This window comes from Colletotrichum phormii (genome assembly GCF_030913505.1).
Source record: "Colletotrichum phormii strain CBS 102054 chromosome Unknown BDP81scaffold_1, whole genome shotgun sequence".
In the NCBI taxonomy this organism is placed as follows: Eukaryota; Fungi; Ascomycota; class Sordariomycetes; order Glomerellales; family Glomerellaceae; genus Colletotrichum; species Colletotrichum phormii.
Genome location: NW_026851443.1, coordinates 475,368 through 503,282, shown reverse-complemented (window position 1 = coordinate 503,282; position 27,915 = coordinate 475,368). Strand labels below are relative to the sequence as shown.

The window sequence follows — 27,915 nt, the reverse complement described above, 5'->3', positions numbered from 1 at the left end:
AACGTCCCCCAGTACAAGAGAAGGATCCATTGAAAAGCCAAGGAAAGCTTCTTCACATCGTGGCGAAGTTTGAGTCCATCGGAGCTTGTGCCGTTGTCGTTCTTGGCGTTTTGCGCAGACAATCTATCACCCAGGACACACCTACGGATAGATACAACGACCTTCTTCAAGGATCATCTTGGATCGATGCAGATGCCCCTTCCGGCGATTGCGATTGAACCAAAAGTCTGTAAAATGAGATTGGTAAGCTTGTTCCTCCAAAGCACCAAAGTCATGGACACCACCAAGACTGCCCCCGCCATCAACCCTGGTTCCCCGACTTACACGGGAGCGAGCAGCCAATCAGAAGCGCCACTTCACCCACGGGGTCGGACCCAACGGCCACGGCCAACTCTCGTCTCGTCCCGGGAACACAACCACACGGCTTCGTACGGGGTGCCGACTACAACAAATCAAAGCCGACGAATCACGACGAGGCTCTCAATCAGGTTCAGAAGCTCAGAAGCTTAGGAAGCTCTTGATCCCTTCTCGACCTGCAGCGCCAAGCCAACGCCACACCACGCCACGCACTTCGCAGGCTTCATCCCCAATCCGCAGACCGAACACACCCAGCTTCGCTCTTCGGAGCTTCTTCCTGCTTGACCTAGCCATCATCTCCGCTTCGCCCGTCAAATAACAAGCGTCTTGGCGTTGGGAAGCCCGAGATGGCCCCCGACTCCTCCTTCATAGTTCGCGCAGACCACGTGCCTCTGTCGCTCACAACGAGCCGTGAAGTTACATTCAGCTTTTTCCCATCCGTCCCAGCACGCCGTCATGATGTCGGTCTAGCCGTTCTTTCTGCCCCTGCACCGAGCCAATCGTACATCAACAATGATGCTCTCGGTGCTCGGTGCAGACGGAATCCTACCCATTACATTGGACTAACGTTCTGCGCAAGCTGGGATGATGCGCCGCGCAATCTGCAGCTCACTCACTCACAACCCCCCCCCCCCCGGAGCTGTCTACGATGTCTGTACCCGCGAATGCGAGGATCCGCGAACCGACAGAATGTTTTTGTCATGCATTGGACAGGGAACTTTTGGCGGGGGAATCACGCCCTCTCTCGACTCTTGAAAGACATGGGATGACTTTTCGTCCCCTTGTGCTGAACTTATTGGTATATAAGCTCCCGAGCTGTAGGAAAGCTTCCACTCCAGCGTCCCGGTCAAGCTTGTTGCGCCCTTGTTCTTTCCGTCCCACGCTTCATTGTGTCTTTTTTGGCTTCCCTCCGCAGCCAATTCACTTTGAGGAAATCCAAAGATGGTCAAGCTCAACCCCCTCGCCGCCGCCGCCGTCCTGGCCGCGGCCTCGCTGTCGTCCCTCGCCTCGGCGCAGACCTACCAGCGCCTCGGGACATGCCCGGACCTCGGCTGCGTCCTCCCGCCCGACCAGTCCGACTTCCTCCCCGGCCAGACCTTTGACCTCCGCGTCGAGGTTCACGCGCCCGTCAACGGCTCCGAGGCGTTCAACAACGGCGTCCCCGATGAGGCGTTCACGGCGACCATTGCCAAGGAGGGCGGTGCCTCCAAGAGCTTGACCGAGTTCTTTGGTCTCGAGGAGCCCAAGCTGGAAAAGTGGTCGTTTGGGTGGTACGAGGACCTCTTTGCCGAGGACGCGAAGCAGAAGAGCGTCGTCAACGTGGCTTCCAAGATTTGGCGCCGCCTCGCGCTGTACGAGCCCGGCAACTACGTCGTCACCCTCACGTACTACGACGGCAAGAAGACCACCGCCAACTGGGTCGTGCGACCTCTGGCGACGGAGAAGAAGGCCAAGAATGTCATCTTCTTTATTGGTATGTTCTGTGCTGGTTGTGTTTGTGTGTGTTCATGCTGACTCTGGACTCAGGCGACGGAATGACCACCAACATGGTATTTACGCAAACTCACATCTTTTGAAACCGCGCTGACGTTCACAGGTCACTGCTGCCCGTCTTCTCGGCCACAAGAGCATCAATGGAAAGTACCAGACCAGCCTGGCTCTCGACAAGTTCCCCGTCATTGGTCACCAGATGACCCATTCCATTGACAGCTACATCACCGACTCTGCCAACTCTGCATCTGCGCTGTACTCTGGTCACAAGAGCACCGTGAACGCCATGGGGTAAGTGGAAATGAGGAACTGCCAAACTGCTCGCTAAACCTATACCAGTGTCTACGTCGACTCTTCCCCCGACGCCTTTGATGACCCCAAGGTCGAGACCATTGTCGAGCTGATCCACCGCATCTGGGCATGTCAGATCTCTCTGCCCCCTCAGACATCGCACTAACAAACAAACGCAGGGCTCCGCCTGGGGCGCCGTCTCCACGGCCTTCATCGCCGACGCCACCCCCATCGCCCTGACGGCGCACACCCGCGCCCGCTCCCTGTACGGGCCCCTGATCGACCAGGCCCTCAACGGCATCACAAACTACACCTGGACAAAGATGACCGGCCCGGACGTCTACCTCGGCGGCGGCGCCGAGCAGTTCTACCCGGGCAAGGGCTCCTACCAGGGCAAAGACTACTACGCCGCGTTCGCCGACAAGGGCTACAGCGTCGCCCTCAACAAGACGTCGCTCGAGGCCGCCGACCCCAACGAGCGGATCCTCGGCATCTTTACGCAGGGCAACCTCCCCGTCTGGCTCGACCGTAATGTTCTTACCGAGAACCTGGCCAAGCTGAGCAACGACCCCACGGGAAACAAGAGCGCCGCCGCCGACGTGCCGGGGCTCAAGGAGATGACGCTCAAGGCCGTCGAGACGCTGCACAACCGCGGCGGCGAGAGGGGCTTCTTCTTGATGTCCGAGGCCGCGTCCATCGATAAGCAGATGCACGCGCTCGACTACGACCGCGCGCTGGGCGATTTGCTCGAGCTCGACGATACCGTCAAGGCTACGCTCGAGAAGCTCGAGGAGCTCGGCATCCTCGACGAGACCCTCGTCGTCGTGTCGTCCGACCACGGCCACGGCTTTGAGTGAGTAACTCCGTGACAACATCAACCTCCCACTCTCGATTACTAACACGAGCAGCGTCTTTGGCAACGCCGACACAAAGTACCTAGCCGAGCAAAAAGACGACCGCACAAAGCGCAAGGCCGTCGGCGTCTACGTAAACTCGGGCCTGTCGCAGTACACCGTCGAGCAGCCCGGCGTCTCCTACAACACGGGGCCCAACTTCCCGCTCAACTGGAGTCCCCGCTACGCCATCGCCGCCGGCTTCGGCGCCAACCCGGACCGCCGCGAGGACTACAAGCTCCACGCCGACGGCGCGCGCACGCCCGCCGTGGCGGCGACCAACACGACGGAGTACTACGCCAATCCCAAGGACGCCGTCGACGGGTTCGTCGTCAACGGCACGCTGCCTACCAACGAGGCGCAGGGCGTGCACTCGTTGACGGACGTTGCTGTGTGGGCGAGGGGACCCTGTCAGGAGACGTTTGGCGGGACGTATAGCAATATCGATGTGTTTTACAAGATGGCGAATTGTCTTGGTCTCGCGCAGCCTAGGAATGCTACGGCGCCAGGGGCTGGGTGTGCCCGGAAGGCTAGGGCTCTTCATGCTTGAGGAGGGTGGTCGAAAAGGGGGGTTTGAGAGTTTTGTATGGCATGGCGAACGGGTGTTGGGGCAGTTGAATGTTTGAGTGTTGGGTGACATGTTTGGAGAGGTTGGACAGACCTCTCGACGTAATGAACTCTGTGATGAAGTATAGAATTAATACCATGTTGGTTAAGAACACACTCTATGTCTATCACCAGTCCGAAGAGTCAATCTGCTCTGGTGTTTTTAGACATGAGCAGCTGGATGGACGGATGTGAAACTCCCCTTCTTCGCAACGACCGGCACCGCGTAGGTCTCCCACAATCTCATTTCAAGATCCGCTTCAAGGCCTTTCTATAGAAAAAGTGACAGATCGTTCTCTTCCATCGCAAGCACCACGATGGAGGGCTCGTGCTGCGTCGGAATTCCATTCAAGTGAGGTGGTTTATGCATCTTTGTCCAACAGCACCAACTCGACGAGATTATGCATGATGCCTCCCGAGAAGCAGAACCAACATAAATGTAATGGTTCTGGATCAATGGACTTGTACAAAAACGACTTCCTCTTTTCCAAGTCAATGTTGCGAGTCTGGACTACACGGCCAGCTTGCAACGAGGGTGACCGGGCCCCGTTCGCTCGGGCCCCCTCCACGGCCGATGGCCCATCATCGGCCGATGAACTGACGATGATCCACTTTCCGTGGTCCGTTTATTCCCCGTCCGTCCGTCAGCCCACGATGGGCCGGGATACCTTTACCCTTTTTTGGCGTATTGTCCACGGGCAGAGAATCTGTTCGCTTTTCCTCAGATGGTAGATGGGCCAGGACGAGGGTACCGGGGAAAATCAATGGATAGGTGGCCTCTGCTACCAGCAGTGTTACATCCCGGGAGGCAGGCAGGCAAGGCAGGCAAGGCAGAAAGATCAGACGCGCAGGTGTCAACTGATGTAGGTATGTCGTGCATTGTTCGTTTCTTGTTTAGATTACGAGCCCCGTTTGGATCTCTTGCGAGGGGGGTACGAAGTATGGTTCGTGTGGTAAGTAGGGTCGATCTCCCGCGCGGTCCGACTCTGCGGGGGTGATTCGCAATCAAGTGGATGCGGTGCACATCGCGACTCAATACAACATGCATGGCAACCAAAACCCGTGATAACTTCACTGGCCCGATTCGATGATCGCAACATGATATCAAATAACCATCCGCGCCCTCTACACTAATGCCCATGAGAATCTACCCAGAATTCAGAAGAACTAAGAAATAAATAAATAAAAATCACCTCTCAGCAAGCCTCTCCATAATCCCCATCGCCTCCTCATCATCAACCTCCCCCTCCTCACACTTGCCCGTAAAACAGCTCGAATGCGCCCAAACACCACCCCCCTCAAACCCATCAACCAAGCTCGCAACATTTTCCTTCCTCACCCCGCCACCGATGATAACCTCCAGTCCCTTCCCTTGACCCCCCTTGATCGTCTTCGACGCCTCCCGAACAACAACCTCAAGCGGGCCCCGATTCTCCGCCGCGTTCCCCGGCCCGCCAGACGTCAACACCCCCTCAAACCCGCAGCCCACCAAACCCCTCACCCCCCTCTCAATCGTCTCAACCTCCCCATCGCGAATAACCTCGTCAAAAGCCCGGTGAAAAGAACACGCCAACCCGTCCGCGGCTTCAACGAGCCTCCGATTCCTCTCAATATCAACCACAACCACAACCACAACCCCACCATCACCATCACCACCACCAGTCTTCCTCCTCTCCAAAACCCCAAACACAAAACCATCCCCCCTCTCCCTCCTCAACACGCCCCGAAACCTCTCCACATCCCTCACCATCCCCTCAAACTCGTCTTGGCTGTACACAAAATCCACCTCATCGTCCAGACGCTTCCCCCGCGGCCGGATCATGATCCGCACAGGCACCATGAGCCAGCTATTCACGCCCTCGAGGTCCGCGAGCGCAGGCGTCGTGCCGCCGACGGGGTAGCTCCCGCGCGCGTTGAGCTCGATGCGCTGCGCGCCGATGGCTTGGGCGTGCAGCGCGGCGGAGGGGGAGAAGACTGGTATCTCGAGGTGGATTGGCATTGTGGGTGGCGGTGGTTGCTTTGTGACTGTCATTTGGTTGCTTGGTGGGGGTGTTGTAGCTGATAAGTGCTTGGGGTTGAGGTTAAGGTAAACTGAAAGTCGATTGGATAATCCGTTGATGTGATAGGTTCAATCGAATTAAGGTAGCGGGAAAAGGTAACGACAACCCTGCAAGTTTGGCTCAACGTTGGTTTTGACTCTTGAAAATGATGGTTAAAAGACCAGAGGAATGAAGTGCAACACGAAACCAAAAGTCAATTGCAAGACGCCCGCGCTTTAAAAGACTTCCGAGTCCCTACGATGATTCTTGTTTATTCGCCTCTTGTCGCCCATCTACGTCCTTGTCCGCCTTGCTTTGCCCCCTTCGCTCGGACGGCACTTTTAATATCAGATCATGCCACCCTTCCTTGCTTGCTGTTCGTGTCAGTTACCCCACCGGTGAACATGGAATCTTGGAGACCTGGACTCAGAAAAGTCGTTCGAGTTTCCCCCCGTCGGCTGGCTTAGTCATCATGCATATCTTATTAAACCTGAGACGTGGACAAAGGGGCACAATCGAAGGACGGGCAGGCTATGAATGATTGACGCTCAATTCCTATGATGGGCTATGGGGAACTATCTCGTGGGGGTCCTGGACGACTAGGGTCTATCCGTCTCCCACTGTCTGCACTCGTGAAAGCCATGATGGGTATCTCTCCGGCTACTGTGCCATTAACCTCATCTAAACGCCTAAACTAACGCCCGAATCCAGCCAGAATACCCGATACCAATGTGGAAGCTCGATAGCTTCTCTCCGAATGCTGCCAGAATGCTCAATGCTGATGTGAAAGCTCGATAACTCTCTCCCGAGTCCGAATAGAGTGGTGATGGCCTTCGTAATCGCGTCTGTGCTCTCAGCAAAGATTGCTAGTCGATGGCGGATCTAGCAAGCTGAATGCCAGTGTCGCCATGATGAAAGTAATGTCCTGATGCCTGCAGAGCAAGATATGTACAATGTCATGGCAGCGAGCAGTACCCTCAGGCCTCACTCCTTGCGTCGAGCGGACTCGGCCTCAAAGGCCTGGAACATCTCTGGCTCGTACTCGGGCACAAAGCGATCCTTCGGGACGCCGCCCTGGCCGTTGTTGTGCTCAGCAGGATGCTGGCGAGGAGGGTAGGGAGAGACGTAGCGACCAGAGGTGCGCTCGCCCTCACGCTGTTCGCGCTGGTTCATGTAGCCGCTCTGATGATGGGCGTACTCGATAGGTTCCTGACGGACAAGGACAGAGGGAGAAAGGGGACGCTGGATCTGCTCGTTCTCAGGCTCCTCGCGACGATCCATGTAGGCGGCCTGGCGGTGGTAGTCCTCGTTGGCATGCTGACGAGGGGCGGAAGTGGAGGGCTGCTGGAACTGCTCCATCTCAGGCTCGAAGGCTTCCTGGTGGCGATGATCCTCATTGGAATGCTGACGAAGAGGACCAGAGGTGGAAGACGGATGCTGCAACTGCTCATTCTTAGGCTCCTCACGGTTGTTGATGTGAGCTCCCTGGGGGTGATGCTCCTCATTAGCCTGCTGACGAACGGAAGGACGGCGAGAAGGCTGCTGGTGACCAGAGCTAGCTGTCGAGGGGCGCTGGATGTAGTCCGGAATGGTCGAATGATGACCAACGTCGCCGGGAGACGGCGCGACACTATACTGCGCGGAGCTGTCGTAGTTGGGCGACATCGGGACTTGACGATCCGAGTAGCGAGGCATCGCATGCTGGGGATCAAGGCGCGCTGAGGTGCTCGGTCGGTTTCCGACAGGGTACTCAGAGTAGCCCATGGCCGACTGCTGCGACTGGGGAGGGGACTGGCACTGAGGATCCTGGCGGTACTGATGAGATCCCATGGCAGGCTGTTGACCGTTGTAGCCCACGGAGGGAGCACGGAGGTGCTGGTTAGTATTGTACGCTGCGTTCGCGTGGTATCCCTGGTTACCGAGGCCATGCTGGTTGAAGCTCTGATTGTGGTAGCTCGGGTTGGCGTGATTCTGATCGTAGCCACGGTTCTCGTGATTCTGGAAGGGGCCCTGGACGCTGCGGTTCTGGTCGTGACCACGGCTGCTAGAGCTCTGACCGTGGTAGTCCTGGTTGTCGTCACTTGGACCGTGGCACTGGTCGATGTACTGCTGGCGCTGGCGGACGTGCCCCCGTTCGTAGTAGCTACGGTCCTTGGCGCTCTGATCCCAGAAGTATACGGAGTCGGGGTCATCTTCGAAGCCCTGGGGGTTGGTGATCTGGCCGTAGTCGCCGTGCGTCTGGTTGTACTGGCCCTGACTGCCAGAGTTCTGATCGTAGTAGCCGTGGCTGCCGGAGCCCTGTCCATACTGGCTCTGCATTCTGGGACCTTGATTGTAGAAGGCCTGACGGCTAGACTGCTGTCCGTAATAAGCCTGAGTTCTGGGGCCCTGGTCATAGTAGCCATTGGTCTCGAAAGGGTTCGCCAATCGAGCGCGTTTCTGAGGCGGCTCTCGACCATGCTGAGCGGGTCTGGGGCTTTCGTACGGGAAAGCATGGTAGTCGCGGACCCGCGTGGCAGCTCTAGGGGGCGAGGGGGCAGCGTCGAGCGCTCCTGCGAGATGGTGTGCTGGGGCGCCAAGCCGGGGACGTAGTTGCCACGAGGGCTCATGTCAGCCACAGGGGCCGGGAGAGTAGACGATTGACCCGCAGCACGCTTGACAGGGCGAGCGGCAGTTTGATTTCGCTGAGATTCCCGGGCCATGTCCCGAATGAAGGTGAGAACTTCGTCGTCGGGATCAACATGGTCGTCTTCACCCTCGGCGTCTTCATCGCCATCATCGATGTAATCTGCATCGCCGTCGTTGGTTTCATCAGAGAAGATGGTTCCGTTCTCCTCGTCAGTGGTCTCGCCGGTGTGCTTGTCGAAGCTGTCCTGAAGCTGGGCATCCTGGGAAGGAACAGAGGCGTCACCCTGCGACTGGCTCTCTCCGTTCAGGATACTGGCCATGATTCTCTTTGCCTCGCGTACGTACGGAGCCGCGTGGGGTGAGAAACGCTCCTTGTCGAAGTTCTGGAAGTAGTGCTCCACTGTCTGATCGTTAGCATGGCAATTATATCGACGGAACGTGCTGGACGTACGGAGACTGAGGTGAGTGTATTCCCGCTTGGCGTTGGCGCCCATTTTCTTCTGCATGTACACGGCCAACTGGTCCCAAGGCACCGCCGGGCCACCGTCAACACGCTTCGCCGATTGGGGAATGACGAAGCGCCAGTAGACGCGCTCTTCCTCTTTGGACCACGCTTTGCCGGGCATTTTGGCGTGGTGACTTTGGTAAGTATGTAGGCAGGATTGTCGCGGTAGGCGGGTGCTCTGGTTCGGAAAGCTCCTGGGGCAATTCTTTGCAAGATTGAATCCTTCGTCTGGTGTATGAGAGAAGTTGTTTCTCCCGGAAGGAACGACTGCTAAATCACAGATGTTGGCGGTCTGTCGAGGGGAAGCGTGATGCTGTAGGTGTAAAAATTCGGAGACCTTTTCGGAAAGATTCTGTGCGGCCAGAAGTAAGAGCGAAGGTGTAAATGCGCTCGCGTCGAATGTAGGAAGGAATTAATTAAGCCTTGACGAAGTAGGAGTGACTGGACTCCTGTACTGTAGTGGGTGGAAGGTTGCTATTTATATTGTGGGGGGTTGAGGCGGCCGTGATGGGCGAGGTGACCCCAAGGGCGGCAATGCGGTGAATAGGAGATGCGACTGAATCATAATGCGGTCGAAGGGGTATGCGGTGAATAGGATATATGACTAAAGAGTGATGTGGTGAATAGGTTATGCGACGAAAGGGTGATGCGATTGAAGAGTGATGCGACGGAAGAGTGATGTGACTGAAAGGTGATGCGGTCGAAAGGCTATGCGGTGAATAGGTGATGCGACGGAATGGTGATGTGGTGAAAGATCGTGATGCGACGAAAAGCGGATGTGATGAAAGATTGGACGAGTGAATGACCTGCCAGGAAGGAGCAACGGACTCGAGGGCAGGTACCATGGTTGTATTCGAGCGAGGTGAGGTCGGTGAGACGAAAGCAAGCAATCTTATGGTCTCTAGTCCACACCAACATACATGTGGCTATTCAGCATCGAGGCCTTGGGCGTGGATGGATGTAGGATTGATGTGGCCAGAAGGTGGCTGTGATCTTGGAGCAGCTTGGATCGGGAAAAGGGTCTGCAACTCGATCGACATCTTCTAGAAATGTGCAGTTGGAATGATCAGGGGTGACCCTGAGCAAGGCGAAGATGCTTCATAGTCTTGGGGGCTCCCATCCAGTCCTCAATGATACCAAAGACAACCCAGCAGACGGCCAGGCCTTGGTTGATCGAAACTCCATCTGCTGAACCATCTGCTGGATCGCCTTCGGCATGTCGCAATTCGAGCGGGTGCTTACCCTCAGCAGATCGTAACAACAAGGCTACTCCACTGCCTACAGTACCACTTTCGCACACCAAAGTCGTCTGCAAAGGGCTTGTGGAGAGTTGGAGCTTGACTCTCTTTGAACTTGGAGAACAACTTCGACTGAGACGAGCAGCACAACGCTGCACCCAGCCCTTTGAATCCAAGTCGAAGACCGGCTGCAAGAGAAATACATCGTGCACACCTATTCGAAAGGACTCTGAGGGTCTGCTGGCTTGTACCCCCTCGCAGTCAACGCTGCTGCCAAGCGCCATTCAAGTCTCGAGAGCTATCACCAAGTTAGAAACTGCTGCCAGACTCAATGGGGGACAATTACAAACAATGCTCTTCTTCTCAGGGGCAACGACACCCTCCCTAATCCAGAACCCCCAGCCACCCATCATGTTGGCCAGCATCATGTCGGTGGTCAAGCGATCGCCGACGACTGCAATCTGGGACGGATGGGAGACGCCCGTTTCGGGGTGCTGCTGGAAGTACTCCATAATCTCGGAGCCACAGCCGGGCTTCTTCGTCTTGTGAGGCAGTACGGTGATGCCGGTGGCCTCTTCCAGCTCCTTGGCCAGCTTGAGGGAGCTGTCGTAAGACGTCGCCCCCGCCGTGTTGGAGACGATGACCAGTCGTCTGCCGGGATAGGCGGCCTTGAGCTGCTCGAAGCGCTCCTTGATGATGATGATTCAGCGTCTGCATTCTAAGAGAAAACTTGCATTGGCATACCTTGTAAGGTTTGTGGACCTCATTCGTGTGGGGAACCGCGAAGCAGTCGTCCTTGTCGAGCACCACGGCCCTGATGTCGCATTTCCGATTCTGGCCCTCAAAGGCTTTTTCAAATGGGATCGGCAGGTCGTTGAACGTCGCGACCGTATGCTGCGGCAGACACAGCGTGGGCTTGAAGAGAAGTTTGAACACGTTGACCGTGCCAGAGAGGTTGAGATTCATTTTGGTGATTGGGCCCTTGAAGTGTGGATGGGGTTCGGGGGAAGGAAGTGAATGAGGTTCTGTGTGGTTGGACGAACGAAGGACCCGGTGAGATTTGGGCATGCGGGGAGCTTGGGCCACCTGTAGAATGCGCAACAGCTACCCCTGTTATCACGATAAGATAAGCGCGAACCCCCGGGCCCCACGTCAGTGACACCGGGGGCGGCGCAACTCAATTAGACACGGAGAGGGACCCACTTGGCAGCCTCCCTGTCCGACTGCACATTTTCGCGTCCCCAGCGCGTCGTCTCCGGTTGCCGTGCCGTCGAAAGCCGCAAAATATTGACCACCAACGCCCCATTGAACAACCAACGCCCCGCGAGAATTGAGACAGACCACAGAAGCAACACAAACAATGGCCAGGAAAAGACCGCAAGAACCAGATGTGGGCGATTCTCCGAGCAGCAGACTGAGCCAGAAACGCTCCCGCCAGCAGCTGCATGATGGAGCCGACGACGAGCCCATCAACGGGACCCCCTCGAAGCGGAGGCGCCAGGCAGCGGACCCTTATCAAGTGCCCTCTGACAGCGATGTCGCCGATGATGACAACGACGATGAGGAGTCAGCAGAAGCAGCAGCAGGAGACCCCGATTCCGAACCCGAAGAACACACCCCGAGAAAGAAAAGAGGTCGCCCGCCAAAACCAGCAACCTCACAAGCCAACGGCGCCGTCACGCCCTCGAAGCTGCGCCAGGTGAACACGCTGGTGACGCCCGTCAAGGCCGCCATCACTCCGCGAAGGCGCCAGGCCGCGGACCGTTCCGCGCGGAGGAAGAGCGCCAGGGCTCTGATCCAGAGCATCGTCGCAGACGAGGACAGCGACGAGGAGGAGGCCGATGGTCTTGCGCGCGAAATTTACGAGTCGAGCGAGGAGGAGGACGATGAGGAGGAGGCCGAGGAGCAGAGGACACCGCGGGCGAGGGCGGCGACGGCGACAGCAACCACAAACCCATCCACAGCATCAGCATCACAACCCCCCGACCCAGAAACACCAACAGCAACAACCCCCCGCCGCCGCGGCCGCCCACGCAAACTCCCGCCCCCCAAATCCCCGACCCCGCCCCGCGACCTGCCCCCCCACGAAATCTACTTTGAGCACAACAAGCCCGGCCGCGCAAAGACGTCCCACAACACCCTCGCCTCCCTCGACCTCCTCACGCACGAGGAATACTTTGACCTCCTCCGCGACCGCAAAGAAATCGAAAAAGACCCCCACGAAGACGACCTCGCCTACCTCGAATCCCTCCACGAATCCTCCTTTGAGCAGTGGCGCTTCGAGCTCGCCCAGGGGTTCAGCCTCTGCCTCTACGGCCAGGGCTCCAAACGCAACCTCCTCTCCAAAGTCGCACAACACCTCTACGCCGCGGATCCCGATGCGCCCATCGTCGTGGTAAATGGCCACGTCCGCTCCCTCACAGCCCGCGAAGTCTACTCCACCGTCGCCGCGGCCCTCGACCCGTCCCTCAAACTGCCCGCCCAGACAACGGCCATGGTCCAGTCCCTCTCCTCCGCTCTCACCTCATCACCACCACCACATTCCCACCGCAAACCGATAACAATCCTCCTCCACTCCATCGACGCCACCCCCCTCCGAAAACAAACAACCCAACAACTCCTCTCCCGCCTCGCCTCCCTACCCTCAATCCGCCTCGTCGCAACAGCAGACACGCCCTCCTTCCCCCTCCTCTGGGACGCCGCCCAGCGCACATCCTTCAACTTCATCTTCCACGACGCAACCACCCTCCAACCCCTGCAGGACGTCGAACTCGACCACGTAGACGAGGTCCACGAGCTCCTCGGCCGCAAAGCCCGCCGCGTCAACGGGAGGGAAGGCGTCGTTTTTGTGCTGCGCTCGTTGCCGGAGAACGCCAAGAAGTTGTTCGAGTTGCTTGTTATCGAGGTGTTGGCTGCCATGGACGATGATGGTAGTGGTGGTGGTGGTGGAGGACAGTATGGGGCAAGTGCGGAGAATCCGGGCGTCGAGTATCGGATGGTGTACAACAAGGCCGTGGAGGATTTCATTTGCAGTTCCGAGATGGCGTTCCGGACGCTGCTGAAGGAGTACGTTTTCTCCCCTTGCTTTGGCGCACATGTGAAGCAGAAAAACTGACGAGAAGAACAGGTTCCACGACCATCAAATCATTGAGAGCAGGAAAGACGCACTCGGCACGGAGCTCTTGAGTATTCCGTTCAGGCGGGAGGAGCTCGAGGCCATCCTCGAAGACTTGATGTCATGAGTTTACGGCCTATGAATCACTGTACATATAAAGCATTCAGAAAATGGGAAAAGCATACTAGCGTTCCACATTCGCACCGATCGATTCAGTCACATAGACAAAAGCATGAGAACCAAGGCATTACATTCATAATCATGATCTCCCATGTTCTAGGAGTATTTTGTAAAAAGAAACCAAACCCATCTCGTGAAACCCTACCCCCTTGTAAAACGCCAGCCCATGACAACCCCCCTACACCCCAATACTTTTAACACACGTCCAGAGGACCACCGGCACAATAACATTATCGTTTCCGCCGGTCAAGACTGCCTCCGTCAAGCTCGCCATACTAGCACAAAACCCGGCGTTCCGCGCCGACGTGGGCCACGCCACGTGCTGCTCCGCCGCGACGGGCCAGCCCCCGACCCGAAGCCAGGTCGTTGCCGCCATGAGACCGAGGAACACGGCCACGGCGAAGGCGACGCTGCCCTCGAGACTCTTGCCGCCGCCCCAGACCCATTTCCTGTGCCCGTACCGCCGTCCGATGAGGGACGCCGCCGCGTCGCCGAGGCCGACACAGATGACGCCCGCGACCATGCTGGCTTCGCGCGTCGGCACCTCCCATCCGGTCAAGTAGCCGCTGCCGGAGCGCGGAAGGGTGGCGAGGGTCAGCCAGAGAGGGATGGCGCACCCGATGAGCAGAAACAGGTGGGAAATGACGACGGGCCCCTTGTGGTCTCTGCCGTCCACGTACGGCGTGAGAAACGAGGCGATGGGCCGGGACAGGGGCGGGAGTTGACTTGCCCGCAAGAGGTCGAGAATGAGAAAGATGGCGAGGACGAGCGACAGTGCCAACGCCGCGAAGACGGGGTCGACAAAGGTCGCAGGGAGGAACATGCCGACCATCATGAAGTGGAACACCTTTCGTCTCGTGTCCACTTCGTACTTGGGATCCAGGCGGATAACCACGGTCAAGCCGACAATGACAATGGCAAGCCAGTACGCTGTCATCAAGAGCCGCGTGTTGGCTTCGCCAAAGTCGGAGAGCCGAATGTGCTGCACCCAGCCCTGGTGGCACGACGCCTTTACATCCTCGCTCAGGCGTGCAGTTAAGCAGATCCATCTCTCGAGGTTCGCTTCGACGACTTTGAACCTGAACCACGGCAGCTCGCCAAAGAGATACCCCAATGCCCAGCCGACGGGCTCGTTACCCAGCAGAGCATGGCGGCCGATGTACTCTCGCACAGGCACCAAGATGATGAGCACAATGCAAGTGTAGACGTATGTCGCGTATGACCACTTCCTCAAGGTGGCTTGCGCCTCTGTCAGCTTGAAGAATGAGCGAACGGTAGTCGAAGCGGTGCGCTTCCTTCGGCCTGCTGATGTGTGTGTCAGGGACCGCCTCGGCCGCTGTAAAGCATACGGAAACGTGTTGCGTCGTCCCGTGGCGAAACCGTCGGGTGACCCTGGGGCTTTGCCATCTGGAGAGGCGCCCATCTTGCGCTCTCCTCGGGAGGGCATATCGGCCATGCCAAACGTCCTGACTCTCATTGGCTTCGCAAAGGGTCCGTTGATGATCTCCTCCTCGGAATCGCCCAATTCGGATGCCGACTCCTCCAGTGATGATCCCAACAGCTCGTGCTTGAAACGCCGGATGGAGAGTCCTTCGGAGAGGAACCCAAAGACGGATGACTTTTTCGATGGGGTCACAACACGCCTGAAGCGCAGCCTTGGAACCCTAGCCAAGGCGATCCCCCATCGAATCACCGGTCCGCAAATGACGAGGACGCCCACGCCGCCTCCCCAGAGCAGCGCTTGGAGAATGGTGGCCTGCGGTGAGTGGGCAAGAAGCAGAACATTGATCAAGGCAATTGAGAGCAGCTGCAGCTCAGCCGTGAGCAAGCTTGTCGTAGTAAGATAGTGCAGCACCTCGAGCAGCGTCTGGTGCAGCGGGTAGAGGAGAACAGCCGTCTCTAGGCTGATACTCGGTCTAGATAGTGTCGCTTCGGGTTGCTGCTGCGAAAGCCACAGTGGAATGCAAGATAGGACCCATTGCAAGGGGTTGATGGCTTCGTGAGCGCGAGCCGTTGGGATTAAGTATTTGGGTATCGAAGAAATGCTGAGAATGATGTTTGTCAGGATCACCGCCTGGTTGTCGGGGGATATTAATAGTGACACGAGGAGCGTCACAGACGGCGGATATAGAATGGGCGCGGGGTCAAAGACGGTGGGCACGGCAATGGCTGGCTTCTTTGACGAGGCCCTGTGGCGGATTGACCATGCGATGAGTCGGATCGGGTAGAGGATCATGAGAGAGGTGATGAGCGTGGCAGGGAAGCGCAGTTCTGTAGATTGTGAGCTTGCGTTCAGGGTCTGGCTAGACATGACTCACCTCTGCTCCACGCGGTGAAGAGTGGCTTCACCAACGGATTTGAGCGGACCACTGCGAAAAGCGAACCAACAATGATGAACTCTGACACGCGCCGGATGAGCTCTTTTGTGCGGCGGTAGTTGCGCTCGTTGAGGAACCTGCGGGCCTCTTTCCGGTCCTCCTTTTCTTTCTGCTTCCGCAGAGCATCTTCTTCCTGGTCTGGAGAGAAGAGAGGCGTCGACGAGCCCGAGAGGACCTCGTTTCGGCCCCTCAGTCCCTTGTGTAAGCGGACCTTGGGCGCCGGCAGCCCTTTTAAGAAGTGCTCATCGTCGGCTTCGGTACCGCTGTCGCTACCCTGCGAGGAGTCCTTGGCGAATGATGGAAAGGGAGACGGGGTTCGGCTCGAGTCTGTTGATGAGGTCCTCGGCGGTGTCGGTGCCGAATTGGGCGGTTTGTAGACTAGACGGTGGGCGGGATAAGGGAGCTCGGTATTGAGGTGGTGGTAGGGATGGGGAGAACGACTGAGAGTTTGGATTTCATCGTTTGCTTCTGTATCGTGGCCGAAGAGAGCGTTCGATTCGAGATGCGCGGGCATGGCGGAGCTATCGCATTGGGGACGACTGCCGCGCCAGCATTCATCTACTGGGGGTCGAGAATCACTTGGATGGTGGTGGTGTTGGTGGTGGTGCTGGGTGACATGGAATTGGGTGAGACGGGTGCCGGAGGGCTGTCGCAGTATGGATTGAGGGTATCGCTACGATGATGGTGTTTCTTTTTCACGTCAGGCCACGAGTGACAGTGATTGGGGAAGAAGTTGACGGCGAGGCGGCGGTTGTGGGGAGCTCCATCACATGAAAGATGCGAATTGGCAGCTGTATTGTCATTTGGGAGACTGGGCTGGGCTGGCTGGTTAGTGGGCTGTCTGGCAGCGTCAGTCTCTGTTGGGAAAGCGGACCATCAGCCGCGCGGCGCCAGGGAGGAATGCGCCAACGCGACTGGACGGGAGGGGACAGCGGGTGACAGACAGTGGCAGCCCGATGGCAGTCAGCAGCGACAGTGGCAGGCACAGTGGCAGGCAGACAGCACCTCAGCGACAGACAGCGGACAGCACCCGGACAGGCCCCCACCGGATTTCACAACGCGCACGAGCCACAGGGCCAAACAGACACAGCCTGTCACCTCCTGTGCTCCTGTGGCTGAGCCAGGAGCCGCAGAGGTTCTCTTGCGATTGCTTCTCTTGGCGGGGCACTCGGGGGTCGCCAAGCTTGTCTTCCGGGTACCGAAAGGCAGCTTACCTAAGTCAAGGTACGTGGATACTTGCAATCGTAGCTGAGGTTGTTCCCGACCCGGGACCGAAGGCAAGAATCAGAGGCCGTCGTCCATCTCTTCTACACGACGGGAAAAGGCTGACGAGAGACGAGAGACCACCATCATCAAACGCGCCCACCTCAGGGACGTTCCAGACGTGATCCCAGACGTCGGTGACCTCATTTCCCGACACTCAACCATGGCAGCCTCAATTCGGGAACTTCTATGCGGCGGACATTGCCAGATTCCTGCAGGCATGGCCTGGCCTCACGCCTCGAGAGAAGAGAGCAATGTTGACGTCGCAGTGTCATTCTTAAGTAATCTTAACCACACAAAAAAGACACATGCGACATGGCACAGGCCAAGCCAGAGCGGAATCAGCCTTCAGCCCTTCAAGAGATGAAAAAAAGTCAATTGGATTCGTCAGCCCAGCCGTGCCACCCTGGTGCCCGTCAGCTCTTGGCGGGATCTGCCGCATGCTGGTGTGGACTTGTGGTGACGGCAGGCTCTATCAATCTGCTGCTCGCGACCTCACGATGATGCACATGTAGTCCACCTGCGGAGAGAAAAGGCAGGTTGCGACGTTGCGATATGGTGGACTTCTGACATAATACTCTCCCGGGACGTCTCCAGTCTCCAGAGCAAAATTGGAGCATCCCGAGTGGGTGCTGTTCGCAGCTCAGCGTCGGTCTGCAGCATCGCCCAGGTAGATCATCGACATCCCATCTGATGCTCCTCACACTCGCCAAGCGGCGTCGCAAGCCTACCTACTCCGTACACAGCAACACTAACTGCTAGGAAAATTGCCAAAAATACCAGTCAATCGGAAAATCAACAGGCAAGCCACAAAGCAGCAGATCGTGGGGCACCGCTGACCGTTTCCCAATCCGGACGCCACCATCTTTATTTTATCCCGCCAAACGTACGAATAGCGAGTTGGCACAACTGCCTCAGCCTCCTCGCCTCCCGCTAGCATCCGGATGCTCTAGCGGGCCACGAAGCCTGCATCGGCATCGACGAGTTCGAAGCAGCAAAAAAAGAAGAAGAAAAAAGGTCGAGGCCCCGGCACTCGGCTGCCAGACCGCCCCAGCACCCGTCATTCGAGAGTCTCGAGGATAGGGCCGCATCTCGTATTACCTGGTCCCTGCAGCGGGTCGAGGATTGGCTGGCAGGGACTGGGGACATGCTGGAAAGACAGCTGCACTGGGCCGCTCCCCCAAACAGGACACTGGGCAGAAAAAAGTCAAAATACGAGTCGACAGACCCATCGTGTGTTTTGTCCAGTGTGGACAGCGACTGTTCACCGCGAATAGGGACGAGAGGGTCTGATAGGGTGACAAGCTCGCTGTTTCAAACGCACGCAAACAGAACGTCAAACGGGTCAGACGGGCTAAGAAAACATACGGGCGGCTTCAGGTGCGCAACGCTCCAAACGGGCGACCATCACAGCCACCTCCACGTACTCCGTAGCAGACGTGGGACAAAAGACCAAAGAGTGTCTTCCAGGTCAGATGGATGCGTGAGCCCGCACACGTTGTACAGTTGCACCTCGCCGTTGGACGTGTTCCACACCAGATTCAGGTGCGACGAAGCTCAGGGGAGATGGCTCTCTTATGCAAAGAGGTTCTATCGACAAACGGACACCAGGCGGTCGACAAAGACAGACGCAGAGGGAGCGATATTGAGGCTCTATTGACGGGAGAGGCAAGCCAAAAGCAAAGATGGTCTTATCAGCTCCCTTGGGGACACCATGCCTGCAAAGCTGACCGGACCGGCAGTGGGTTCGTAATCGACCTGCATGCAGTACCAGCGCGGTGGATGATGTCGCAAAGATGCTGCAGCAGACCGCGCCGCACGCCGCACGCCGCACGCCGCACGCCAGACGCCAGCACCGAGTTCCCAAGGACCCCCGGGCACTCGCTAGGGCGGCTGGGTGCAGGCCCCGACAGTCAGCTCCCCCCTCCCCTCCCCTCCCAGGAGCCAACGATGCGAGGATGGAGGCAGTTGGACGAGAAACCCCCATGGTCTGTCTGACTGATCACCAAAGAGTCTTGCCTGTGTGGATGGCGCGAAAGTCACCGAGTGCGGCACCATCGCGGGGCATCTGAAGTTGGCAAACACCAGACGGCTCGTATCGCGGCGTAGCGTACACGTTGTACTTTGTCCGCAACACCTATTCCGTACGCTGCGCACGCATGTGCAAAAAAAAAATTGTGTGGGACAATGAATCAGACTGACGATGGGTTCGGAGACGATACGAGACGCCGCTGCTCTCCTGCTATTGGTGATGTCACAATCCACTCGACGGCAGCACCGGACAAACTCTTGAGGAAAAACATGAGCCAAGTGGCTTTTTGGAGCAGTGGCCCAGTGGGTATCAGGGAACGGAAAGACATTGCCTAGCGCAGAGGCCACACCCGGAGGAATTAATGGGCTTTTGACATTCCCGGCCAAAATTGGGACAAGAGGAGCAAAATATTATTCAATATCGACTGGAGCCGAGGATGAACGGTGACGGGCTGCGAAGTGGGAACTTGGGCCCCTGCGCCTGACGATCCCTGTGCGACCTGTCTGCAGCAGCAGCAGCAGCAGAGGCTGTCCCGGCACGCCGCAGACGCGATGGACACCAGTGACGAGCGATAGCGATGCAAGATGGGGATGGACTGATGAAGTGGGAAGCTCGGTTTTGGTTCACGGCGGAGAGGGTTACACTGGGCCTTGTCGACCGGGGCTCGACTCGTCACTGTTCAGTCCACACTCGCAATCCACACTGACAGACTGAGAGCTAGAAACGGACCCATGGAAGCAATGGGACGGATAGCTCGAGTTGGGCCGACAGGACAGGGGTCCGTCGTCGGGGCGGCGAAACAGGGAATCTTTATATGCACAAAGATGTGTTGCCCCCAGCCGACTGGGCGACGCCAATGTGCATTCTGCCTGGGACGATCTTCAACAGGTTTAAACGCCAATCCCCTTTGCTCGCTCGCCTCTGCCATTTCTCATCTGATCATCCGTCTCGTCTCTCGCCATCCTCTCGCTCGACCGGTCACTGCGGTTCTGTTACGACGCTCGCTCGCCCGCCTTTGCAGTCTTGTTGTTGTTGTTGTTGCTGTTGTTGTTGTCCATCGCCACCTACTACATCCCCGACATCTTCACATTCCAACGCCCAAGTCTCAGGCTCGTGAAATTGCCAGGACTGCGCAACAGTCTACACACATACCTATCGTCCAGTGTCGGCTTCGATCGATTGGACGGGTACGCAGTAGGGGTTCTACTTTCGTTCATTCTCAAACGATAAACATTCAGCAGCAAGGTTTTTTTCTTTGCTTTTGATACCGAACCCCGGGGACCGGAGAAGAAGCGCGCGCGGCGTATCGACCCTCACAACCCAAAGCTGTTAGCTCGACGGGTCTCACTACTCAAAAAAAAACTCCATCCTTGGCCTCACCCCCCAACCACCCACCGCACCAGACAAAAGGGTTTCGGCCGGCCAGGTACCACCGCTCATCCAACCTTTTAGATCGCCTGCTCGCCCCTCTTCCTCACATCAGAAACGGAGGCCGCTTGCGACCTATACAATACCTGCAAGCCTCTCTTTTGAACCTGTTGGGCCATCTTTCCCCCCTCTCTTACATCTTTCGCCACCTTTTGCTGCAGCCGGGACGCTAAACAGAGGCCCGCATCTTGTCACCGACCCTCACTTCACTGTGTAACTTGGTCTCTTCGTACCCTGCACACCTACTTCCGCGTCCATCCATTCATCTGTCGTTTCCGTCCTGCCGTCTTGGGTGTTGTAACCTTCCTGACCTCTTGGTCCCATCTATAAACAACCCGGAGCACCTCACACATCCCCAGTCGCCACCATGACTTTCGACAACAAGTACGACCAACACCTAGAAGAGGGATTGCTGCCCGTTGCTGTCAACGAGAAGGGGACCACGACGACATCGACACCATCCAGGACACCGAACAAGATGACTGCTGCACGCCGTGTTCTGCTCACCGTCTTGGTGTGCGGCTTGATGACCTTCAGCCTCGCCTCGGCCATTGGTCACCGGGCAAGACCTTGCACGAGAGATCATCAGGAACAGGTCCTGGTGGCAGAGGGCGAGGTCAAGGACGCCGCCAAAGTGGATCTCATTCACAGGCTCCTCCACGCCTACTTCCCCGACCGCTACCAGGATGGTGTCTATGCCTCGGACAAGGAGGCCATTGCTGCTTTCCAGGCGGACGACGCCGACCTGGCTTCTGCTCTCGGGCAGCTAGAGAAGCGTCAGGACAATGGCACCTCGAGCGCTGCTCCGGCTGCTACTCCTACGCCATCGGCCACCGAAGCTGCCACGCCATCCGCCTCGTCTGCCGCGCCGACCAGTGACACCCCCACCCAGACCCCGACTCCGACCCCGACGCCGTCTACTCCGGCCACCACCTCCGCTGCTCCCCCGGCGTCCTCCTCCGCAGAGGTCCAGCAGTCCTCCAGCACGCCGCAACAGACTTCGGCAGCGCAGACCACACCCCAGCAGTCATCGCAGCAACCCGCGGCCTCAAACACCCCAACGACGCAACCGACCTCAGCAGCAGCAGCCCCTACTTCTGGTACGTCTCAATCTTCGGAGCCGCAGCAAGCATCTCCCTCTTCTACTACTGTTGGGCCGTCCGCCGCCTCTACTGAGTCTCCTCCGACGACCAGTGGGTCTCCTTCCTCTTCTTCTTCTCCCCCTCCCCCTTCTTCTGCCCCCTCGTCCGCTCCCACTACGGCCTCCCCGGGGTCTTCGAGTGCGTCCGCGCCGGGTACGTCTGCTTCCTCTTCTCCTGAGACTACTACGGTCGTGACGACCTCGTCCCCCGCGATTTCCACTGAGTCTGTGTCGTCGACTGTGTCTGTGTCTGTATCTGGTATGTTGTGTTGGTTTTTGTAGCAGTCGATTCATGTTAGCCCGGGATTTCGGTTGATGAAGTTTATGGCCTCGCATCATTTCCTTTCGTCCATTTACAATACAATCGAATGCTAACCAAAACATCAGGCACCACCCGCCAAGGCACCACCACCACCACCACCACCCCTCGCCGGACCACCACTTCGTACAGCGAGGTCAAGTCTACCTTTACGTCAACCGCCTCCAACGGCGACGTTGTCCTCGTGACCGCCACCTCCTTTGTCGCCGTCGATCCCGAACCGGCCGCCACCTCTGGGTCCGGTTCCGGCGGCAGCAGCGGTAGCGGCGGTCTGCAAAACGTCGCCGTCCCCATCGGCCGCGTCTCCGTCCTGCCCATTGGTCTTGCTGCCTTTGTAGCCGGCGCCATGCTGTTGCTGTAAATTGTCACAGCAGCGGCTGAGCGAACAAGCATGTTTTACATCGTACACGTTGACGACTTTCTGTTTAAATATTTAATCCATTCCTTTTTTTGGGCAGCGGGTTGGTTGGGCGGCACACACACACACACACACACACACACACACACACACACACACATACACACATACACATCAGCATCACTTACTCACGACATTTTAACGGTCTTTATTCACTCCTTGCATACAAAACTGGTGGGCAACAGCACAACACAATCGATCGACACAACGACACATAGACTCTTGCGCGGCCAACAGCGCCGATCTTTAATTTTTGGGACAGAAGGGGACAATAGAACGGGAGGCACACTGAGAAACATCGTGGCCTCGGGGTAGCAACAGAGGAGGTGTAGCGGAGGAGGGGGAAGAGGAGAAAGCGGAAGCGGAAGAAAACAGGCCATCATCACGATGGGGTAAAACCTGAAATGTTAGCACAGTTCCTTGGCGGACCCAAAGGGCTCGAGAAACAATCAAACAGAATTTCGTGCAAAAAAGAATGAAAACAAAGCATTTGACACATCTGCATTTGTGTTGAGACATGGTCCCTGCCCCGCATTCCATGTCATGTTTTGACTCTCGAGGGCGTGGACTGGTTCTGTCACGGGTGCTATGGTGTTTGATTGCGGGACCTGCCGCATTCCAACGTAGTCTTGGGTGGGTGTTTGGCGTCAGGTGTCCAGATGGCAGATGGTCCATCTGTCTTTGTGTCTTGGTTGTTTCCGCGGTGTCATCTCTTTGCATCAAGGGAGGGATGATGGATCTCCTGGGCAAATTGACAACTAGGAGCAGCAGCACCACCACCACCATGATGATGAAATTAAAGATTCGGTTCTATTTTCCAGAGCCTTTGAAAAGGGTATACTCCGTGTAATAACGCCAAAGATCAAACTCCGTTTCCCCCGCCCGTCCATACGATCCAATCGACAAAATCCCCTTCCTCCCTCTTCTCTCTTTGTCCCCCCCTATCGAGTTTGATGGGAAAATCCTTAACCGGGTCCAATCTTGGGCATGTCGTGATGCTCGCTCAGCTTGGACAGGTACGTATTCAGCTCCTCTACGCGTTCCTTGTGCGTCTTGAGAAGCTCGGGTCGGGAGCTGGATGATTCCGCGAGTTCGAGGAGCTGTTTGTTTTGGGGCACGAGATGTCAGAAATGGTGTATCACACAACGATATCCCTAAGCAAACAAAAAAAAAAAAAAAAAAAAAAAGGGGGGGGGGGGAAGGGGGAAGGAAAGGGAAAGACATACCCTCTTACGCTTCCTCTCCTCATACCGCCTCTCCGCCTCCGTCTTTTGCACAGCCCGGCCGCTGCCTTCAGCATCACCGCCATCATCATCATCATCGTCCCGGCCCTCTTCGGGATCTTCGCTCCCTCTCTTTTGCGATTTGCTCTTCCTGCTGCTCTTCTTCGTCTTGTCATCTTCGTCGCCGGCAGAGTCATCGCGGCGGTGCTTCACGAGCGCGGTACTCCCGCTGCCGTTATCGTCGCCGCCCGTCTCGAGGTTCTTTTCGAGATCGGTCTTGTCTCTCCTCTTCTTCTTTTTCGGTTTGGCGATTTTGGCGCCCTTGAGCTTGAGGCCACCGCCGACGGCGGAGGTGTAGTCGTCGAGGGGCATCGTGGGCGCCGGTCGGAGGTGCGGATGTTGGTGGTGATGTCGGCTTCCCGTGTATTGCCAGTCGTGAAGTGGGATAAGCGACGCGGATCCGAGCTTCCTTTCACCGTCCCTCTTTCGGTGTGTCTGTGTCTGTGGCTCGGTCGGCGGGTCGGGGAGGCTTTCAGCTCTTCAAGGCCTCTTTGCCCCACTATCCCTAAGGTACCAAGAGATGGAAGGCCCCTGGCAGCGCTTTGAGTGGCTCCGGTGGCTTTTTGTTAGTCCCGGCGCGGCTCAAGAAAGGATTGGACTGCTCGCTATGGGGCCCCCTGTCCTAAAGTCTTTGCGCCCCACACTCTTAAACCGGTGGCAGGCGCCAAGATCTGATTCGCTCTCCCGTGCCGCGGATCTCGATGGGGGGCCAATCAAGGGTTGATCCGCGTACTTTTTGGTCCTGGGCCCGTGCGGATGCGAAACAGCTGCTGCTGCTGTTGTACCTTACCTAATCCATAGCACACGTACCTTACCTTAGGGAGCGACAAGTCCAGGGCAGCCAAATTGCGGTAAAACTGCCCCCTATGAATACAAAGATACCTCTGCAATTAGTGTGCGAATACTCCGTACAGACAGACTTGGCTGATGCTTGACTTGACTCGGCGAATAGTTCGTCACTGCAACCCTTGATTCTGCCATCCACAACCCAGTTCCCAGGGGCCATTGTTGCATCTGGATGCCACCTTGTTCTCGGCACAACTCAATCTTTCTTTCTCCCTCCTTTGCTCATCCGCCTCAACCTTAATCCGCACAACTCACCTGTGACCACAACTACCCGTACACTTGTACCTCGCCCACACGACCCTGGGCACTACCAAGTACACCTCCTCACCCAGCCCCCATTTCTTTCGCTTCGCCAATCTTATTCGGACAACAAGCGACCACCACAACCAAGCATACGGACGAATAGATGTTTATTTCCCTCTCCGCTTCTTATCCCCCTGGATCATTAGTCTGTTTCGGTTTCCGCGTGTAGGGAAGTGGGTATAGAGAGAGAAAGCGCGCGCGCAAGAACAGAACGAGAGACGGGGCCCGGCGCAACTTTGTCACGACTCCTTTAAACGAAACTTATATGCCAACGACGTCACGAAATTCTTCAAAGACACCGCTACTCTAATACCCACAACACTCGAAGCCTCGAGGGCGAACCACGAATCCCACCCGATCACATACCCTCCATTGGTACTCCCACGTTGGCCGCTGCAATATGCGATAGCCCCAGTGCCAATCCTCCCGAACGCTTGAACGAAATCCACCAAGCTCGAGAGTGCTCTCGACACCCCGATTCCACCGCGCAAACACACACACACACACACACACACACACACCGCCCACCATGCCGCCCTACGCTAATGTCCAATCCCACCGCGACTCCCTCGAGCTCGCCTCCCTCGCCTCCTCCTCCCGCGCCAACTCCATCGTCTCAGACATCCCCTCCTCACGGCCCTCCATCTCCTCCTCCCGCAAGCTCTCCTTTGACGCCGAAGACCCCTTAGACGCCGCGAATCCGGCCGCCGCCGGCGCCACCTCAGGGAGACCGAACCGCCATGACCGCTCCTACTCCGTCTCCTCGGGCTTCGACTTCGCCGCGAACCTCTTCCCCCTGAGCTCCACAGCCGGCGCCAGCGGCGCAGGCGGCTACGCGCCTATCGGCGCGCCCACCTCGACGGCGATACAAAACGGCGGCCTCGGCGGCGGCAACTTGGAGAAGCACAAGACGCTCACGTACCTCAACGGCCTGAGTCTCATCGTCGGCCTCATCATAGGGAGCGGCATCTTCTCGAGCCCGAGCCAGGTGAGCTCAAAAGTCGGGTCGCCGGGCGCCGCCCTCGTCGTCTGGGTCATTGCCGGCGTGCTGGCCTGGACGGGCGGCGCGAGCTACGCGGAGCTCGGCGGCGCGATACCTCTGAATGGCGGCGCGCAGGTCTACCTCGCCAAGATCATGGGCGAGATGGCCGGCTTCCTCTTCACGTGGGTGGCCGTGCTAGTGCTGAAGCCGGGGAGCGCCGCCATCATCGCCATCATTATGGGCGAGTACCTCGTCCGCGCGGCCATTGGCGCCGAGGCGGAAAGCCTCAGCCCTTGGGTCAACAAGGCCGTCGCCATGGTTGCCCTCGTGTCGGTTACGCTGCTCAACTGCGTCTCGACCAAGCTCGGCACAAAAGTCAACGACTGGCTCATGTTTCTCAAGTTCATTGCGCTGCTGGGCGTCACCGTCACCGGCATCGTCGTCGCCATCACGGGCAAGACGGTCACGGGCAAGGCCAACATGGAGTGGAAGTCGCACGAGTGGTTCGAGGGCACGTCGACGGACCTCTCTGCGTGGGCCGTGGCCCTGTACGCGGGACTCTGGGCCTACGACGGCTGGGACAATGTAAGTTGTCCTGCTTTTTTCGAGATGATGAGCCTCGCTAACTATCCAGACAAACTACGTCGTCGGCGAGTTCCGCAACCCGAGCCGCGACCTCCCCCGCGTCATCCACACAGCCATGCCCCTTGTCATCCTCTCCTACGTCCTCGCCAACATCGCCTACTTCCTCGTCCTCCCCCTCGCGGCCGTCAACGCCTCCAACACAATCGCCGTCCAATTCGGCGCAAAAGTCTTTGGCCCCGTCGGCTCCCTCGTCCTCGCCCTCGTCGTCTCGGCATCCTGCTTCGGCGCCCTCAACTCGTCAACTTTCACCTCGTCGCGCCTCGTCTACGTCGCCGGCAAAGAGGGCTACATCCCGTCGGTCTTTGGCAGCATCGGTTTGTCCCGCAACGGCGGCACCGGAGGCGGCCACTCCGTAACCACATCCCGCACCTCCCGCACCCGCCTCGCAAACCTCTTAATCCGCGCCCTCGGCGACGACGACATGGGCCTCTTCTACACCCCCGTCTGGGCTCTGGTTCTCAACGCCCTGCTGACGGCAGCCTACATAATCGTCGGCGAATTCGGCACCCTGCTGACCTTTTACGGCGTCGCCGGGTACACGTTCTACTTTATCACGGTGCTGGGTTTAATTATTCTCCGCGTGCGCGAGCCGCAGCTCGACAGGCCGTACCGGACGTGGATCACGACGCCCATCATCTTTTGCTGCGTTTCGCTGTTCTTGCTGAGCCGCGCCGTGTTCGCGCAGCCGCTGCAGACGGTGACGGTGGTGCTGTTTGTGGTGGCGGGCGTGCCGGTGTACTTTTGGCGGATCCGCGGGCGGGATCAGCAGGTTGTTAAGAGGGAGGCGAGGCATCGGGGGTATGAGGAGGGGGAGGAGAGGGCTTGGTGGCAGTTTTGGAAGAGGTCATGAAAGCGCCCGAACCCGGAGGGTGAGGGGACAGCTTTTGGGGAGAAGATGCGTTCGCGGAGAAGACGCGCTTGGAGGTTTTCGCCCGCGGTTTTGGGCTACTGCTCAGACAGAACGCCTGTCTGTTTTTTTTTTCGCTTTTGCATATCGCCGCCGTACGGTGAAGAGCGCGCGTGTCTGGGGATGATTGGGATTCCCGTCCAAAGGAGTTTTTTTTTTTTTTTGGGATTCTGAAAAAAAGAAACATTCGGCGTCGGATAGGGCTGCTCGGAGTCACGGCAGTCCTGTGAAAGTCCCCGGTTTCAAGGCTTTCTGGCATAAAAAAAGAGATATATATCTCTAGAGCGGTGGAGGATCATGGTAGCGTCAATAAGACAGACAGCGTGGAGGCCCAGCAAGAGTCATTGCTGAGTCGAATCAACGAGATAGCTGTGAAGGCTCAGTGGCACTTTTGAATAGAAACAAACTTGTACACAACTCATTCTGCCGAGGCACAAGTCTACGTGTGGCTATGACAGCTTCACGATCAAGGGTGAAGTTGTCTGGTGTCTTTGATCAAACACGCCCCCAGAGCCGGAGTCGCCGCGAGAAGAAGGACGTGCTGGCCAGCTGATGATTCAGGTGAATATCAAGTTGTGCCGCTGTAAGAGCATGGCAGTTGGAAAGAAAATGAAAAGGCCAGTGTCA

At 57.4% G+C, this 27,915-nt stretch overlaps 14 protein-coding genes across 14 annotated transcripts; 8 read left to right on the top strand and 6 right to left on the bottom strand.

Moving 5' to 3' along the window:
* Nucleotides 1-1,299: 1,299 nt before the first annotated feature.
* Nucleotides 1,300-3,582, top strand: BDP81DRAFT_456361 (alkaline phosphatase H; the record flags this gene model as incomplete). Its single annotated transcript, XM_060593158.1, has 6 exons — nt 1,300-1,831; nt 1,885-1,907; nt 1,955-2,139; nt 2,188-2,266; nt 2,319-2,992; nt 3,048-3,582. The coding sequence occupies 6 exons, from the start codon at nt 1,300-1,302 to the stop codon at nt 3,580-3,582; spliced, it is 2,028 nt and encodes a 675-aa protein (XP_060451337.1).
* A 1,245-nt stretch (nt 3,583-4,827) lies between these two features.
* BDP81DRAFT_388233 (CutC family protein) lies at nt 4,828-5,637 on the bottom strand (the record flags this gene model as incomplete). Its single annotated transcript, XM_060587073.1, has 1 exon — nt 4,828-5,637. One exon carries the CDS (start codon nt 5,635-5,637, stop codon nt 4,828-4,830), a length of 810 nt encoding a protein of 269 aa, XP_060451336.1.
* A 1,024-nt stretch (nt 5,638-6,661) lies between these two features.
* Nucleotides 6,662-8,931, bottom strand: BDP81DRAFT_388232 (uncharacterized protein; the record flags this gene model as incomplete). The annotated part of the gene is made up of 3 exons (XM_060587072.1): nt 6,662-8,065; nt 8,134-8,705; nt 8,757-8,931. 3 exons carry the CDS (start codon nt 8,929-8,931, stop codon nt 6,662-6,664), a joined length of 2,151 nt encoding a protein of 716 aa, XP_060451335.1.
* A 1,155-nt stretch (nt 8,932-10,086) lies between these two features.
* BDP81DRAFT_466909 (HAD superfamily phosphatase) lies at nt 10,087-11,014 on the bottom strand (the record flags this gene model as incomplete). The annotated part of the gene is made up of 3 exons (XM_060594444.1): nt 10,087-10,346; nt 10,399-10,737; nt 10,793-11,014. The coding sequence occupies 3 exons, from the start codon at nt 11,012-11,014 to the stop codon at nt 10,263-10,265; spliced, it is 645 nt and encodes a 214-aa protein (XP_060451334.1). The 3' UTR covers nt 10,087-10,262.
* A 322-nt stretch (nt 11,015-11,336) lies between these two features.
* BDP81DRAFT_412393 (uncharacterized protein) lies at nt 11,337-11,780 on the top strand. The gene has a single exon (XM_060589216.1). It carries the CDS (start codon nt 11,494-11,496, stop codon nt 11,749-11,751), a length of 258 nt encoding a protein of 85 aa, XP_060451333.1. The 5' UTR covers nt 11,337-11,493; the 3' UTR covers nt 11,752-11,780.
* A 420-nt stretch (nt 11,781-12,200) lies between these two features.
* Nucleotides 12,201-13,198, top strand: BDP81DRAFT_412392 (origin recognition complex, subunit 2). The gene has a single exon (XM_060589215.1). The coding sequence runs from the start codon at nt 12,543-12,545 to the stop codon at nt 13,161-13,163; it is 621 nt and encodes a 206-aa protein (XP_060451332.1). The 5' UTR covers nt 12,201-12,542; the 3' UTR covers nt 13,164-13,198.
* Nucleotides 13,199-13,521: 323 nt separating this feature from the next.
* On the bottom strand, nt 13,522-16,235 carry BDP81DRAFT_305396 (cytidylyltransferase; the record flags this gene model as incomplete). Its single annotated transcript, XM_060583167.1, has 2 exons — nt 13,522-15,614; nt 15,662-16,235. 2 exons carry the CDS (start codon nt 16,233-16,235, stop codon nt 13,522-13,524), a joined length of 2,667 nt encoding a protein of 888 aa, XP_060451331.1.
* Nucleotides 16,236-17,023: 788 nt separating this feature from the next.
* Nucleotides 17,024-17,624, top strand: BDP81DRAFT_412390 (uncharacterized protein). Its single transcript, XM_060589214.1, has one exon. The coding sequence runs from the start codon at nt 17,293-17,295 to the stop codon at nt 17,497-17,499; it is 207 nt and encodes a 68-aa protein (XP_060451330.1). The 5' UTR covers nt 17,024-17,292; the 3' UTR covers nt 17,500-17,624.
* Nucleotides 17,625-18,000: 376 nt separating this feature from the next.
* BDP81DRAFT_412388 (uncharacterized protein) lies at nt 18,001-18,726 on the top strand. Its single transcript, XM_060589213.1, has one exon. The coding sequence runs from the start codon at nt 18,132-18,134 to the stop codon at nt 18,642-18,644; it is 513 nt and encodes a 170-aa protein (XP_060451329.1). The 5' UTR covers nt 18,001-18,131; the 3' UTR covers nt 18,645-18,726.
* Nucleotides 18,727-19,615: 889 nt separating this feature from the next.
* Nucleotides 19,616-20,546, top strand: BDP81DRAFT_1903 (uncharacterized protein). The gene has a single exon (XM_060582400.1). The coding sequence runs from the start codon at nt 19,748-19,750 to the stop codon at nt 20,279-20,281; it is 534 nt and encodes a 177-aa protein (XP_060451328.1). The 5' UTR covers nt 19,616-19,747; the 3' UTR covers nt 20,282-20,546.
* On the top strand, nt 20,547-22,417 carry BDP81DRAFT_1926 (uncharacterized protein). Its single transcript, XM_060582431.1, has 2 exons — nt 20,547-21,844; nt 21,973-22,417. Exons 1-2 carry the CDS (start codon nt 20,812-20,814, stop codon nt 22,263-22,265), a joined length of 1,326 nt encoding a protein of 441 aa, XP_060451327.1. The 5' UTR covers nt 20,547-20,811; the 3' UTR covers nt 22,266-22,417.
* BDP81DRAFT_1909 (uncharacterized protein) lies at nt 22,418-23,232 on the bottom strand. Its single transcript, XM_060582406.1, has one exon. It carries the CDS (start codon nt 23,106-23,108, stop codon nt 22,569-22,571), a length of 540 nt encoding a protein of 179 aa, XP_060451326.1. The 5' UTR covers nt 23,109-23,232; the 3' UTR covers nt 22,418-22,568.
* A 55-nt stretch (nt 23,233-23,287) lies between these two features.
* BDP81DRAFT_388227 (uncharacterized protein) lies at nt 23,288-23,917 on the bottom strand (the record flags this gene model as incomplete). The annotated part of the gene is made up of 2 exons (XM_060587071.1): nt 23,288-23,422; nt 23,549-23,917. The coding sequence occupies 2 exons, from the start codon at nt 23,915-23,917 to the stop codon at nt 23,288-23,290; spliced, it is 504 nt and encodes a 167-aa protein (XP_060451325.1).
* A 1,339-nt stretch (nt 23,918-25,256) lies between these two features.
* On the top strand, nt 25,257-27,231 carry BDP81DRAFT_401399 (amino acid permease-domain-containing protein; the record flags this gene model as incomplete). The annotated part of the gene is made up of 2 exons (XM_060588807.1): nt 25,257-26,321; nt 26,371-27,231. The coding sequence occupies exons 1-2, from the start codon at nt 25,284-25,286 to the stop codon at nt 27,229-27,231; spliced, it is 1,899 nt and encodes a 632-aa protein (XP_060451324.1). The 5' UTR covers nt 25,257-25,283.
* Between the last annotated feature and the right edge of the window lie 684 nt (nt 27,232-27,915).

Bases quoted from the DNA above. Each gene is read 5' to 3' on its own strand.
- BDP81DRAFT_412393 (XM_060589216.1), top strand. From the start codon at position 11,494: ATGATGGAGCCGACGACGAGCCCATCAACGGGACCCCCTCGAAGCGGA.
- BDP81DRAFT_412392 (XM_060589215.1), top strand. From the start codon at position 12,543: ATGGTCCAGTCCCTCTCCTCCGCTCTCACCTCATCACCACCACCACAT.
- BDP81DRAFT_412390 (XM_060589214.1), top strand. From the start codon at position 17,293: ATGCGACATGGCACAGGCCAAGCCAGAGCGGAATCAGCCTTCAGCCCT.
- BDP81DRAFT_412388 (XM_060589213.1), top strand. From the start codon at position 18,132: ATGCTGGAAAGACAGCTGCACTGGGCCGCTCCCCCAAACAGGACACTG.
- BDP81DRAFT_1903 (XM_060582400.1), top strand. From the start codon at position 19,748: ATGGAAGCAATGGGACGGATAGCTCGAGTTGGGCCGACAGGACAGGGG.
- BDP81DRAFT_1926 (XM_060582431.1), top strand. From the start codon at position 20,812: ATGACTTTCGACAACAAGTACGACCAACACCTAGAAGAGGGATTGCTG. The intron at 21,845-21,972 runs GTATGTTGTGTT...CCAAAACATCAG, and splicing joins TGTGTCTGTGTCTGTATCTG to GCACCACCCGCCAAGGCACC.
- BDP81DRAFT_1909 (XM_060582406.1), bottom strand. From the start codon at position 23,108: ATGGTGGTGGTGGTGCTGCTGCTCCTAGTTGTCAATTTGCCCAGGAGA.